At 34.5% G+C, this 15,391-nt stretch overlaps 1 protein-coding gene across 1 annotated transcript; it reads right to left on the bottom strand.

Moving 5' to 3' along the window:
- Window positions 1-7,030: 7,030 nt before the first annotated feature.
- Window positions 7,031-9,353, bottom strand: LOC108328052 (probable lysophospholipase BODYGUARD 4). The gene is made up of 4 exons (XM_017561834.2): window positions 8,785-9,353; window positions 8,243-8,592; window positions 7,732-7,925; window positions 7,031-7,607 (listed from the first exon to the last, which is right to left on the bottom strand). The coding sequence occupies exons 1-4, from the start codon at window positions 9,215-9,217 to the stop codon at window positions 7,289-7,291; spliced, it is 1,296 nt and encodes a 431-aa protein (XP_017417323.1). The 5' UTR covers window positions 9,218-9,353; the 3' UTR covers window positions 7,031-7,288.
- Between the last annotated feature and the right edge of the window lie 6,038 nt (window positions 9,354-15,391).

Raw genomic sequence — 15,391 nt, 5'->3', positions numbered from 1 at the left:
GTATTTGAGTTGTTGGGCAAAGTTTTGGCTCACCCAACAAGTAACAAGTTAGGGAGCATAATTTTTAGGCCTCGCTAGGCAAGAATAAAGCCGTTGGGCGAATTTTTTGGTCTTGATACGCGAAAGTGAGTATTTAATAATGTTTTCATGAGGGTTTTCATCATTCCTCATTCTTACACGAATAGAATCGCCTAAGGTGCTTGGAGGTTGTTTGGAGTGTTGGGAAGCTCTCCCTCTCCTCATTGAGTTGCAAATTGAAGGTAGGAATGCAAAAGGGAGGCATAATTGGAGCATGGAATAATTGTCAAGAACCTTAGAAGAGAGCTTGCATCTTCTCTCTGGTTTTCATTACTTCCCTATCTCTTTAATTTGTAGAAGTCTAAGTTCTCCACCATGGAGGACTATTCTTATTTGTTGAGATTAGTTGTAAAACATGTAACTCATGTGTAATTTTGTGCTATTAATGATATATGTTTTTCCTATTTATGTTAGTATTCAATTTCCATGTTTATTGCTTGATGTGGATTATTCCCATGCTTGATTTGTGGTTCTTGAGGTGTTGGAAAATATCTTTATAATCTATACTTAAAATTGAATGCCTAATGATGCTTGTATCTAAGAATAAAACTTGATTCATTAGTAATCTTAGACTCTTGAACTTAATGCACGGTTTCTTGTTGAGAATTCAAGGATTTGGAACTTGACGAGTTATCATAGGATCAAAGGCTCTAGGGATAGGATTTGAGTATGTTTGTGACTTGATTTTAGCATGAATATGGAATTGAGATGCTTGTCAATGCATCAGAGGGAAATTGATGAAATTTAATCTTAACAAATTGTAAATAATCTATGCTACATTTCCTTGAACACCAATTGTTTGATGAAAATACCAAAAATAGTTTCTTGTGTTTTGTGAAGTTTGTGGTCTAATTGAGTTAGAGTGCAAGAGTTGTTGAGCGTTGCACAAGTCCTGTAGGAGAGAACGATATTTATCACTTGCTATATTGCGACCGATGCACTTACTGTTGGTTTAGCAGTCAACTACATCCTTATATATGAAAGATCTAAGCTTAATAGGAAGTCTAAGTAGGGCATCTTCCTAGGTTATGGTTGTGATAGTTTTGGTTACATTTTTCGGGATTCGGTTGAAAAGAAGATTGTTGAGAAGATCTACTAGAGAAAAACGTCATTCATAGAAATATTCACCTTATGAGTTTTGTTTTGTTGATAGATGGGGAAAGCATAAAACTATGAATAAACTGTCACATGAAGAGAAAGATAAGTGGTGTAAAGCCTTGGAAGAGAAGATGAAATCCTTGCATGAGAGCCATATATTTGAATTTGGTAAGCTGCCTTTAAGCATGAGAACATTGAGAAATAAATGGGTATTCAAATTGAAATTATAGAAGACTAACTCACAGCCAAGTTATAAGGTGAGGTTGGTTGTGAAAGACTTTAGTTAGAAAAAGGGAATTGATTTTGAAAGATGTTTTCACGTGTAGTTAAAATGTGTTCAATTAGAGTTGTACTTGGATTAACAACAAGTTTAAATTTAGAAGTTGTCTAACTTTATGTGAAAACAACTTCTCCATGATGACTTGGAGGATGAGATAAATGTGGAACAACCTAAAGGTTTTACAATCAAAGATAAAGAGAATCTTGTTTGCAAATTGAGAAAGGGTTTGTATGGGCTTAAACAAGCTCCAACGTAGTGATATATGAAATTTGATTGCTTTATGATGGATCCTAGGTATTATAAACCTCTTTTTATCATTGTGCTTTTGTAAAGAGAAAGAAGAAATGCAGAAAATTTCATATTCATCTACATGCGATAGTTTGATGTATGTTATAGTGTGTACAAGGTCAAACATTGCTCAGGTTGTTGATGTTGTTAATTGTTTCCTTACTAATTTGGGAAATGATCATTGACAAATTGTGAAGGGGATACTTAGGAAAGGTGCTTCTAGAGTTTGTTTATGCTTTGAAAGTGGTTTGTTTGTGTTGAAGGGTTACATAAATGCATACATGGCTAGTCGTGTGAATTTTAGGAAATCTTGTTATATGATGACTTTTTCGTGAGGAGTTGTGACATGACAATTCATACTACAAAATTGTGTTGATCTATTTTCTATAGAGACAAAATATATTGTTATTACAAAAACTACTAATGAGCTCTTATGGATGCAAAAATTACTACAATAATTAGGATTATTACAAGAAAAAGTACAATCCATTTTAGTAAGAACTCGACCTTTTCATTCAAAGTCAAAATATATTGAAGTTTGATACCATTGATTACGAGATACATTAGAGATGAAACAACTATGATAGAGGAAAATCCATACTAAAAAGAATAGTTCAAATATGATTACAAAGATCTTACTTGTAAAAAAACTTGTTATTTGTAAGTAGAAAGTCGATTTTTTTTATTATGACTCTAATTATTGATGAAGGGTGATTTGTCAAGTGGGTAATCAATTTTGTGGGTCTATGATAACTTCATTAAAAAAAAGTATCTTTTTATATGAACTACTAGCCTATTATGCAATTTAAAATAATACACCATAATCTCTAAGTGGAAAAGAAAAGAAGTCACCAGAATGAAAAAGAAAAAAATGTGCAAACAAATTTGAAAAAGATATTTTATACTCCATCTCATTATTTGGTTTTCGTTTAATTAGATATCCATTACGGTGTTTTTATGTTGTTATCGTTAATAAATTTAATATTTTTTATTGATCATCGGGGTTTCAATAGATTTCTTTTAGTATATTCATTAATTATTATTAATGAAAGTTTTTATTGATCATGTAAATTTTTCCGTGAAATTTTCCTTTACACTGAAGTATTTAATGTTAAAAAATTGAATGTTTATTGGTTTTTCTCTTGATTATTTTGTATATCTCATCATTTTTGTAACATTCCAAAAATACAGTATAAAACCATATAATAGAATAATCACATTAATAATACTACAGATCAGTTCTACACATTACGAGGTACTATTTTGGCCGAACGGCCTTATATAATAGCAGGGAATTAAAAATCGCACACTGTTTATAACTAGACCGAACGGTTTACAAAATAAACTTATACCGAACGGTCTTACAAAAGATGAGGCCAATAACTAACCGAACGTTCCTAAGGTTCGACCTTCACTTTCACTTCTTCCAGTGCTTCTTCCAGCAACTCTTCTCCTTCTGCTCACATCCACACGGATGATCATTGCAACAGGACAAACAACCGAACGTACAACACAAACAAGATAATAAATAGGGTAAGCTTATGTAATTTAATTAATTCAATAAAACATACAATGTTCGTGATTAAAATAAAACAACAACCAAATCATAATTCATACATCGTGACATGCATAGACCGACCACTTGACTCTGACTGTCCGGACTGTATGAATCCTGTGTAGCTACGACGTTTGTGCACTCGGGTGATGTAGTAACTGGGATACCCTCAACAACTGCCACCCGAGGTTAATCCGTTCCGTCCAAGTTAACCTTATGGACTAGGACCTCCTGCCATTCTCACACATGACTTACTCCTCTCTATATGAGAACGAGTAATCACAAAATATCAAGATAAACGCCCGCTAAACTTTGCCCACATTCATACTTCACCAAACAATAACCACTTTCTAAGATATTCCTCCCTAGAATACTCTTTCATAACCAAACTATTTCATTCGCATCACATTTCAAATTCTCTTATACTTCATCATCAATACATTCAAATGAAATAAGATCACACTTTCTCATTATAGCACAAGTCCGAAGGGAATAACACTTCTTAGAAACTAACGTGACCGAGCGCTATTTACGAATTTATCTACTTCAATAAACAGACCCTTAAGAGTTCAAACCGGACGCCACGAAGCCTAGGCCGAGTACTAAGACTCTAGGCCGAACACCTTTTAAAGACCAAAACTGTTTGACACCAAAAACTAATAACTGATGAGATACTAATGAGAAACGAACGCTATCGAGTTTGGCAGACGACTCTTATTTTAAAAACGATAATAATAGATTACTGAAACAAGACTGAGCCCTGTGGAAATCGTACACTATTGAACGAGCGTTGGTCCAAGACCAAGTACTTATCAGAAACGAGCGCTACTGATACAGAACGCTTGGTCCAAGACCGAACACTACTAAACTTAAACAAAATGAATGAATATATATATATATATATATATATATATATATATATATATATATATATATATATATATATATATATATATATATATATACAATTGCGCCACCCTTATTTTTAATAAAAAAAATAACGATATCAGCTACGACTTTAAGTAGTATAGAATACATTAACTAAACTGTTTAGGAAACCTAAAAGAGAACTACACTTAGGCCGAACGCTCATTTACATATATCTAATATTATAAAACGATCTCCATTAACGAGATTCTCTCCAGAATAAGAATTTAGTTTAGACGAATGCTCAAAGGAACACTGAACGGTCAAATACTGACTCTCGGTTACAGTTTACCTAATTCTGCAGAGTATTACAGAATGACTCTCAGATAATATCCCTAAAGCATGAGAAATCAGTTAAGACTATGCACTTTCATGAAGAATCGAACGATCACTAATGACGCTCGACCATACTACAACATTTACTCAGAATACTACAGTTTGAAGATCAAATCCTATCTCAACTCAGTTCACACCATTTATCAATCATCCATCCACACATCCAAACATGCAGTAACACGCATATTTCATACTCATCAAATAATCAAACAAAGTATCATACAAACATACAAACGTTCAAAACAAGAATATTAATCAAATTATATAAGTTTCTCTTACCTATAAACGTAACCGAACGCTCACAAATGCAGAATAGAGCTCACCACTACCAAAGACCTTAACGTTCGACAGTCATGCTTTAAGAAACTGATCTAAACAGAAAACCAGGAATACTCAGAATAATACGATTCGCTCAGGCAACCAGAAATCTGGGTTTGCATGCGAAAAGAACGAACGAGTTAAGGAGAAAGTAACTCACCGGCTTAGCACCACAACCCGATCGTTTTAAACGAAAGTCCTTGACGCCGAGAGAGTTCAAACGGTGCCTGAGAGGTGATCGGAAGAAGAAAGATGAGATTTTCTTAGAGAGAAGATGAAGGAGATTTAGAGAGAAGGAGGAGGAAATGGTTTCAGTGGTTTGGAGAAGAAGGAAAGCATGCAGAGAAGTGGCACGACATTTGAAATTTGACATTAAATACTGCCGTCACTAAAACCGAACGGCCACTCTGCTGTAGCCACCTGTTTTTCACTAACTGAAACACTAACTCTCTCCTTGACACTTGACTCCCACTACTTGGAGTTTTTAGTGGATTTTAATGGGTTCTAACAATTTTCATTTTATTCATATAAAAAATAATTAATCTAAATTTTTTTGGTTTATTATTTTTGTTATCTTTTTAAAATATATATATATATATATATTGTTTTGGTTATATGGGTATTGGATTTTTGAATTTATGATTCTTTTAAACCCGATAAGAAATAACATAATGTTTTTTCTAAAGTTTGTGTAAACGAACAAGAATCCACGATATTATGTCAATTTTGTCATTTGACTGCTTTGACGCACATTAAGAATTTATATATTTAGAAATCCCTTTGTAAAGAAGCAATAACACGTACCACAGTGTTAAAAAAAAAACAATTTGTATATAACCTCGTTGGCTGCTTTTCCACTACTTTTCTTAAAGGAAAATTCTATAGGTCCATCTTTCAATTTTTCTAGGTCTATTTAACACCGAATAAAAATTAATATTTTTACTTTTCAATTTAACTTTTTCTAAATCATTTTATATTTTAAAATAAAAATATAATTGTATTAGTATTGTGTAGGTGTGGACTGAAAATAGAGTAAACATGTATCGTGATTCTTTTTTAAAACTTCTATTTCAACATTTTTTTAACACGAGACTTAAAACCTGATACCTCAAACTAGAATAATAGTACACACGATTTCTATTTTTTTTCATTTTTTTTCCCATCAATTCCAACCATTTCACTTCATCTTTTTTCTCTTCTTTTTCGGTGACTTAACTTCATCCTTCATTCCAAACAAAACTTAAAATGCTTAGAGAAGTTGCCAACTTTGTAATGGCCATTAACATTGATACAACCCAGAGAAGTAGATGAGCCTCCCCAAAGAAGATAAAAACAACAACCTTATGCTCCCTTGGAAGCTCAAAGAGAAGCCAAACTTGAGCAAGCCATTTTTGCAACTCTAGTTGCTGCTCCAACTACCCTATACACCAATTTCACACCCATTCTAATACATAACCATCAAATTTACTTACTTCAATCACATCTTCACCTTCTTCTAACCTTCTCAACCAACCTTACCTATAAATCAAACCTTTTGGTTGCATACCTACATCATAGCCCCATGTCTACCTTCACTACACACATTCTTCAAACACCTCTTACCAACTCTTATCAAGACAAATGCTTCATCAAGTCCTTCTCAAACCTACAAGTCATATTCTATTACAATGGATAAATCTTTTAAGAGTCTAGAAAGATACAAACACCAACTATACATGAATTTACTTTACATAAACAATTGATATTATTTCCAACTCAAACTTTTTATACATAATAAATTTATATGTTTAGTTTTTTCCTAACTTTTATCCATACTTATCATCATCAGATATGATATTCTTATTGAGAATTTAAATATGAATCTAAATCTCACATTTAAACCAATTCCACACAAATAAAAATGACAAGCATCTTGATGCTTATTAAGAATTTAAGTATAAATCCAAATCTCACGTTCCGAAAATGAAACCATCTCCACGTAAACAAAAACGGCGGGTCTTTTCCTGTGTAAAAGTAACTTACTTTAGGCAACATCTTGGTTATATTGGACATGCACCTCAAAAACATTTCCCATATAATTCTTCATTAATAAAATATTATCTACTCATTTCGCGAACTCAATCTTAAGAATGCAACAAAAAACTTTCCAATACAAAGTTTACATTTTCAGTTTTTAGATTAAACAATTTAAAAACACAAAAAGTAAAAAGTTCAGTTTCTCTGACAGGCTGCATTTTGGCTTTAGTAGGGCATGTTGTATTTTTGTTTTATTTCTCAAACAACTTCTACCATGAATGATACAATTTCATCATTCATCCCACCTTCATCTTATAAGCTTATCCCTAATTAATGCAAAGGATTAATATTTCATATCTTTCCAGTTACCCTAGAACTGACATTAACTTCTATCAACAGCAAGATTCCCATATATGCTCTAGACTAAGTGCAAATTCTTTCTCTCTGCCAAATAGTACAGTCCCATGGTTTGCATTTGGAATGATGTTGATTTCAGCTTCAGGAGCCTTCAACTCGAACTTACTACAACACTCCATTGGGACAACTTGATCCTTTTCACCTTGAATCACATTTATTCTCACTCCAACTCTGGTCAAAATGATGAGGTAACTGTCCACAAATTTTGCTCCTCCACATAGCACATTATGCATGGAACTCCAAGCTGAATGATGTGTGTGCCTGGTCATGTCTGTGGTCAAGAAATGAAGATCCCTAGCAAAGGAAAAGAAAGCATGCATTATGTGTATCATGTCAGTGTCCTAAGTAATATGTGAGAAAGAAACTTGAAACATGTGGTATGTTATTCATTACAGTGTTTCAATAGATGTTTTGTTACCTCCTGCGAGTAATGAATTTTAGAATGCTCTCCCATATTCGGTGATTTCTGCAATAGACAAGGCAAACTGTACGGCCCAGGTGTTCATACCAGGACATAAATGAAGAACCAAAAGACAGTGGAGACCACAATTTCTTTCCAGCAAGCATTGATAGTGCATTTAAACAAGCATCACCCTCAGAAGAAGTGTATGGCTGCCACCAAAACCATTTGGAGAATGAAGAAATTCATGAGACATTACCGGACAAATAAAAGAAATAAGGGCCCTGCTGACCAATGATCCAAATTCAACATTAAAAAGTATAACACTGTATTACTAATCTTTTACTTGTCTTTTATTTCTGAATTTGAGAGTATATCTTAGTGACTGTTAACAAATAAAACACATAGTTTGATTGCAGAATGAAGGTATTATTGAATCCAAAGCACAGAAATTGTTAATTGGTTCTGAGAAGATCAGTTCTCAAACCTAATAAGCAGCAAAGTATTCAGTTTGGTCTAAAGTACTTACAGGAGCAACAAGGGTGATTGATTTTACATTCTTTGGGTACTTAGCAGCCAAGGCCAATGCAATTATGCATCCCATGGAGTGTGCAACCAAATGAAAGGTAGTCATCTCCAATGGTAAAACCACAGATTTCTCAATCATTTCCACATGATCCTGCAAAGTGTATGAGCAATCTCTAGGCTTTGGACTCTTGCCAAATCCCAGCAGGTCAATGCCAATCAATCTGTACTCGTGATTCGTCTTTTCAGAAAAATATGGAAACACTGTCTCTGTCCAAAATGAGGAAGAACAGAGAAATCCATGTAAGAAGATCACATTCTCAGAAGGTTTTCCCTTGCAGTTCTCACCAGGGACTGTCAAACACCAATTGACAACAAAAATCAGTCACAGAGAAAAGTACATAGAAACATGAAAGTGGTCATCAAATAGTAGTAAGACAAAACATAAATGTAGTTGCATAGGTGAACTTCAATTCTGATAGTAAACATCATTGAAAACGGCAATGAAATTGGAAAAAGATAACCAAACCAGTAGAACTAACCTACCCAACAAGGGCTCCTTCACAACAAAATGAAGCTTATAGTCACTTCCATCATTCACCCATGAAAGGCAAGAATCACAGCCACAATCAGACCAACGATTCACTGACCGGGCACTACCTTTAACAAAATTTGTGGTGGAATCTTCTCGTTTTCTCTCATATCGAAGGAACCCCATTTCTCTGAAAATGTTCCTCCTCTCATACAAGCTATCTGATATATCATCATCTGTCACATTCATCCGCCTCTTTTGCCTCTCCCAATTAGAGCAGCAACAAGGCGAAACCTCTCCTTCAATGAGTTTATCAATATATCCATAGATAACGCAGAAAACAGAATCAAGAAGATCAAATATGAGGAAAACAACACAACACAGAATGAAGATGAGTGATTGAACACAATTGGTCAACCATTTTGGGGAAGAAAGTGGCAGAGACATGAACTTAGATGGAAGTTTAATTGACCTTTATCTCCTTAAACCATTGTTTGTAAATTGTAATTGTATAATTTTACTTTCTCAGTTTTAAAACACTAAATATAAAGTTTAGCTTAAAAACAAGTCAAAGCTTTCTTAATTGTGCAATCATGGAGATTGAAAAACTGGATTTTAGGTTGCCATTAAGGAGAGAATATGAAATGGTGATTGAGGTTTGGCCACGTAAGAGGATAATTGAGCTCTCTCATTCACATATTCACATTCACAAAAAAAAAAAAAAGTGTGTATTTCATACATTATTTTTTTTGTAAATAATTAAAAAGTAGTTTAATAATCTCATTTTCCTATTTTAATCTTACTTTGATTCTTTATTTTATATCCATCCATCCCTTTCAATCTATATCTCAATTAAATTTAAATGCTTTTTTAGGAAAAGAATTGTTAATAGCTAAAAATTCTTTCGTATCACAATTTAAATCATTCCTTGAAAGTTAAAAGTATCATGTACATATTCAGATGTAAGTTAAAGTAATCTTATGTCCTAAGTTAAATTGTTTATCATATATCAAAAATTGTAATTTATATATTCAATGAAATTTATCTACAATAAATTCTAATTATATGAAAATAAATGCATGAGCTTAAACTAGAATAATAGTTTTTTTATAGTGCTGTCAAAATGAGTTGTAACTCGCGAGCCAACCTAGCTTACCACGGGTTTGAGTCGGGTTGGATTTGAAAAAAATGTAATTTTTTTATGCGTGCTAGTTTTCAACCTGGCTCACTTAGAACCTGGCTCACGGGGTTGAACCTGTGGTGAGTCGGGTTGGCTCACCAACCCACCTAATTTAATTTAATTATTAATTATTTTTGTGATTCAATATTATTAGTTAGTATTTTTTTATTATATTGTAGATGGTGATGAAAAAGATGATATTTCAAGAGAGAAAAATATTATATATTTATCTATTCAAGACTCTAATATTATAAACGGATAAGTGATACAAAAACTATCAATATTAAAAACTTATATGTTCGCCTTTTGTACATGTTTTTGGATTGTATACTTTTTTTATTTATTTTGAATTGTCTCTGGAGTTTAACATCATTTTAGTGTGACATTTATTCAGATTTGAGTTAAAAAAATTGTAATTTTTTATTTTTAAAAAAACTTATAATTAAATGAGCTAGTGAGTCAATCCGTTTAACCCACCAACTCGTGGTGGGTTGGGCCGGGTTTGAATTTTTTTAGCTTGCTAATAAATGAGCCAGGATGGGTTGGCTCACTAAGTGACTAACCCGTGGTGAGTCGGGAGGGTCGAGTTGGGTTACCCGTTTTGACAGCTCTAGTTTTTTAAGGAGTGTTGCTCTCTCCACCACCATGCCATGCTCCCTGCACCTCCTTAAATTCTTTTATTTTCAAAACTATCCTTAAGTTAAAGGTTAAATTTTTTTGAATTTTACCACAAATTTTTAATTTATTTCCCAAACCCTAATTTTACCTTATTCATATTCTCTGAATGCAGCAGCTGCACCCCCACCCTCATATCAACTCAATCTTCTTCTACCTACTTGTATCTACGTCAGATATGAATTTTTAATTATCTTTTGTTGATGAAGTACATAAAACTATAATGTATTTGATTATACCTAATAATTATTATCGAATTTTAGTTAATTAATCTTTTAAATTTGAATGATGAAAATCCATATCTGACGTGGATACAAGTAGGTAGAAGAAGATTGAGTTGACATGGGGTGGGGTGCAATTGCTGCAGTTAGGGAATATGAATGAGATAAAATTAGGGTTTGGAAATTAAATTAAAAATTCATGGTAAAAGTAAAAAAGTTTTAACCTTTAACCTAAGGATAGTTTTGAAAATAAAAGAATTTGAGGAGGTGCAGGGAGCATATCGTGGTGGTAGAGGGAGCAACGTTCTTTTTACCTTAGGCCCAAAGTCATATTATCTTTTAAGAAAAGAGCAAAAGAATATTTTATTTATTTATTTATAGAAGGGTAGAAAAAAAAAGTAATGGAGGTGTAGGAAGAAACTGACTCAAGTCCATTATAAGAACTTCTCAGTTAAATGGATTTCTAAGCTAATTTAATTGAATCCTCTCACAATTTTGTTAATTTATTAAATATAAAAAAATTATTTATGGGATAAAAAATAATAAAAGATTTATTACTCAAATAGCATAAGACGAGAAGTTTACATTTAATTTTAGAAATAATAATAATAATAATAATAATAATAATAATAATAATAATAATAATAATAATAATAATAATAATAATAATAATAATAATAATAATAATAATAATAATAATAATAATAATAATAATAATAATAATTAATAATGATGGCGTTTTTTCGGAATCGAACGTATCTTATAAAGTTGTCTTCTACTTTCATGAGTTCTCTATTACCCAATTTTAGTCCTCCAAACCTCTTTAGTCCACTACCGAATGGTGGAGTGTCCGCAAAAGATCATTTGATGGTCAAGTTAGTACTTGGTCAGAGATTTTGGTCAAATTTAAATTAAAGGCTAAAGTGAAAGTCAACATTTGGTCAAAGAGTGTTAGTGCCTGACCTGTAGTTGAAGTAAGGTGTCAACGTTTGGTAGTTGGAAAACTTGATTTTGCAAAGAAAATTTGTTATCTATGGCCTTAACTCTATGGGTATAGTAGCCCCTAAGCCTCAAGGAGTGTAGCGACAAAGAGGTTTCAATGATGGGATGTCAAATATGAGGGATATGATTGGTGGTGGTAGGTGTGATGTGGAAACTAAAACAATGACTTGGCAAACATAGCGAAGGTTCAAGAATGAATCACTACCTTTTAGGGGGGAGGGGAGAGGAGATGTTACTGAATTCGAAGATTTGCCTTGGACGAAGCGTTTCATGGGCCAATTTATGATGGGTTTGGCCCATTAGGTCAGAAGGCAAACTGTCACCACTAAGTTATAAATAGGAGTGAAGTTGGTCATAATTTTCCACCAAGTTATTTGAACTCTTTGTTGTTGTTTGTGATTACAAGAGAGGTGTGTTGTTGTTGAAGTGCATATTGGTCATCTTATTTCGAAAGGTATGTTGAGGTTGAATAGTGGTAGTAGTGTTAGTAGCCGTGTATCGGTATCATCAAAAGCTACATCCTCTTTAGGGATAGGGGTAACCGCAAAAACTATTAGAGAAAATAAGATTGATCCTCCTAAGGAACATGTCGAGACCGAGTGGAAAGCAAATGAAGGATATGATTGGGTTGACATTGAGGTTCGAACACAGGTGTCGAACTTCAGGTGGACTTGTCTACTGGATTATTGGTTGCGGAGCATCTATGTTTTGGGGCCCGAGGTGTCAAAAGACATTGTTTCGCTGAAAAGAGCTTGCACCATTAAGTACGTCTGCCACGGCAAGGAAAGCTCTAAAGACGATTTCTTTTATGTTTACATGAATCTCTTCACTTAACTTCATGTTTTGTTGTCGTTTGACGAATTCACAATGGGTGTTCTTCGTCTTCTAAACGTGGCTCCGACACAATTGCACCTCAACTAGAGGGGATGCATCCAAGATCCCGTCCCATATGAGCTTTTATATATATATATATATATATATATATATATATATATATATATATATATATATATATATATACACACACATATATATGTTTACTACACACGTCTCTAGGAACCGTGTCGTGGTTTCATTGATAAGGAAGCCGAAGGCTCCACTATTTGGTCCATACTCTTGACTCATTCAAAAACTTTAAGAAGATATTTTTTGGGTGATGATTAACCAAAGTGGTCGATCCCACTTCTAGACCAATAATCCTTCACGATACAAAGACTGACTCAAGGATTCTTTATCAACAAAGGATCAAGAGATCATAGGACTGTTGGAGAAGCTACCTTAGAGGATGCCGACTAGGCATCTCGTTAGGATTTATTTATGCAACAATCCAATTTCTGAACTAATTGGTAAGTTTCAATAAAATGTTATGACTTTGAACACCTTTGAATTGATTTGAGCATTTTGTTGTGTTTGTATGTTTCATTGCCCATCATGATAACAAGGTTGGAGGAGAGGATGACTTGTTCATTATGATCAAGAATCAAATGGAGGGGAAAGTGAAGGAGGCAGGAAGGACCAACATCCCCAACCTGCAGGAGCTTGAGGTTGACATCCACGGTTCGAAGGTTAGCAAGAAGAGACCGGTACCCATAAAATCAAAGGTTCCAGTAAGGAAATGAAGAGGTTGAGGGCCTAAATTCTAGGCAAGGGTAAAGAGGCCAGTGTGGGGCACTCGATTGGATATGGAGATAAACCCTTAGACATAAGTGAGTTAGAAGGTCCCTTGATTCGCATGCGCAAGGGTGTCTCTATTGATCTTGGTAGGCATGAACTGAAGGTGGTGGACAAGTCTAACACCAAAGTTTTGTTTTGTAGACTTTTAGAGTTCCAAAGTTGGGATATCGTTCTTGGTTGTCAACCCAAAAGGAATTGAAAGGTGATGGGAAGAGGAAGTTGGTTGAGGACTTGGCAACCAAAAAGAAGGCTTGTGAAGAAAAGCATAAATCATGGGTTGATGAGAAGAAAAAATAGGCTCACAAGAAAAGATTGTTAGAGGAAGAGGTTCGTTACATGAGGACTTGAAAGGTTCGTTGCTTAAAGTTCAAGAGAAAGGCCAAAAGCAAAGTGACAGACCTAGAGACGTCTTTAAAGGACATCATAGAAAGGGAGAAAGGCCAAAAGCAAAGTGATAGACCTAGAAATGTCTTTAAAGGACATCGTAGAAAGACAGAATGAGGCCAACGTTGAAATAGAAGATCTCTATAATCATGTCTTCAATGAACACAAGATGGGTTTCCAGAAAGCCCTTTGTCAAGTTGATTTTCTCTATAAGGAGGTGTCAATTCGCCCTTACCTCTTTAGCTAGGTTGAGCCCGACTATAATGGTCTCGTATTCAATCTGGTTGTTGGATGTTTTAAAGTCGAAGCATAAGGACTTCTCGATGAGAACGTTGTTGGCCCCTTTATAACGATTCTGTCTTTGGCCCTTTTTGGATTTGAAGATCCATCCACATAGTCCATTTATCCTCATGAAGGATCTGCTCTCCCTATAGGTCACTCGCGAAATTTGTCAAGCACTACACCTTTATCTTGGTTCCCTCGGTTCATATTGGATGGAGAACTCAGATAGTTCCACTACCCATGATGACATTTAGCTTGTTAGATCATGCTTCTACAAAATCTTCTAGATGGGTAGTCGATTTTTACGAAAATCTAATGACTTTGGAAATAAAGGCATAACCGCCTTATTACGATGATAAGAAATAAAGCAGCCTTTTCCACCATCTAATACCGAATCTCAGCATCCGGCAAGGTTCGACTGATGATGTAGATTAGCCTTTGCTCACCATCATGGTCTTAAACCAAGGTTGCTAACCACCTCCTCGGTTGTTGCTATATACACCAGTAGGGGTTCTGATGTGTCAAGTTTACGGAGGGTCGTATTTCTCCAACTATTGATGACACTGGTTGTCCCATATGAACCTTAGCAACTTTCTTAGTAGTTTTATCATATGCTTAGTCTTCTCTATAAGCCGGGGAAGGAAATGGGATATCCTCGTTAGTTTGTCGATTAGTCGATGCACCTCCTTTACATTTTTTGGACTCCTCATCTTAATTATTGGCTGACACTTCTCAGGGTTTGCTTCGATTCCACAATGCATCAACATAAAGCCTAGGAACTTCCCCCAGTCAAACCTAAAGGCGCACTTCTCTAGGTTTAACCTTAGGTTGTACGCCCTTAAGGTCAAGAAAATCTCTTTCAAGTCTTACGAGTGTTGCACTGGGGTAGGGGACTTGACCACCATATCTCAACATAAACCTTCATATTCCTTCCACACAAGTGCCCAAACACTTTATCCATCACCCTCTGGTAGGTAGCTCCTACGTTCTTGAGGTCGAAAGACATTATCTCATTAAAAGTTTGCTTCCTTGGTGATGAACGTTGTTTTCATCTTGTGACCCTCTGTCATGGATATCTGATTATACCCCGAATATGTGTCCAAAAAGCTAAGCGTATTGTGTTCGACGACTCTGTCAACCAAGCAGTGTATACTCAACAACGAGTAGGCATCCTTAGGACAAACCTTGTTAAGGTCCGAGTAG

The sequence above is a fragment of the Vigna angularis genome, chromosome 2 (assembly GCF_016808095.1).
Source record: "Vigna angularis cultivar LongXiaoDou No.4 chromosome 2, ASM1680809v1, whole genome shotgun sequence".
In the NCBI taxonomy this organism is placed as follows: Eukaryota; Viridiplantae; Streptophyta; class Magnoliopsida; order Fabales; family Fabaceae; genus Vigna; species Vigna angularis.
Note: the sequence above shows the minus strand (reverse complement) of the source record. Positions and strands in the feature narration are given on the sequence as shown.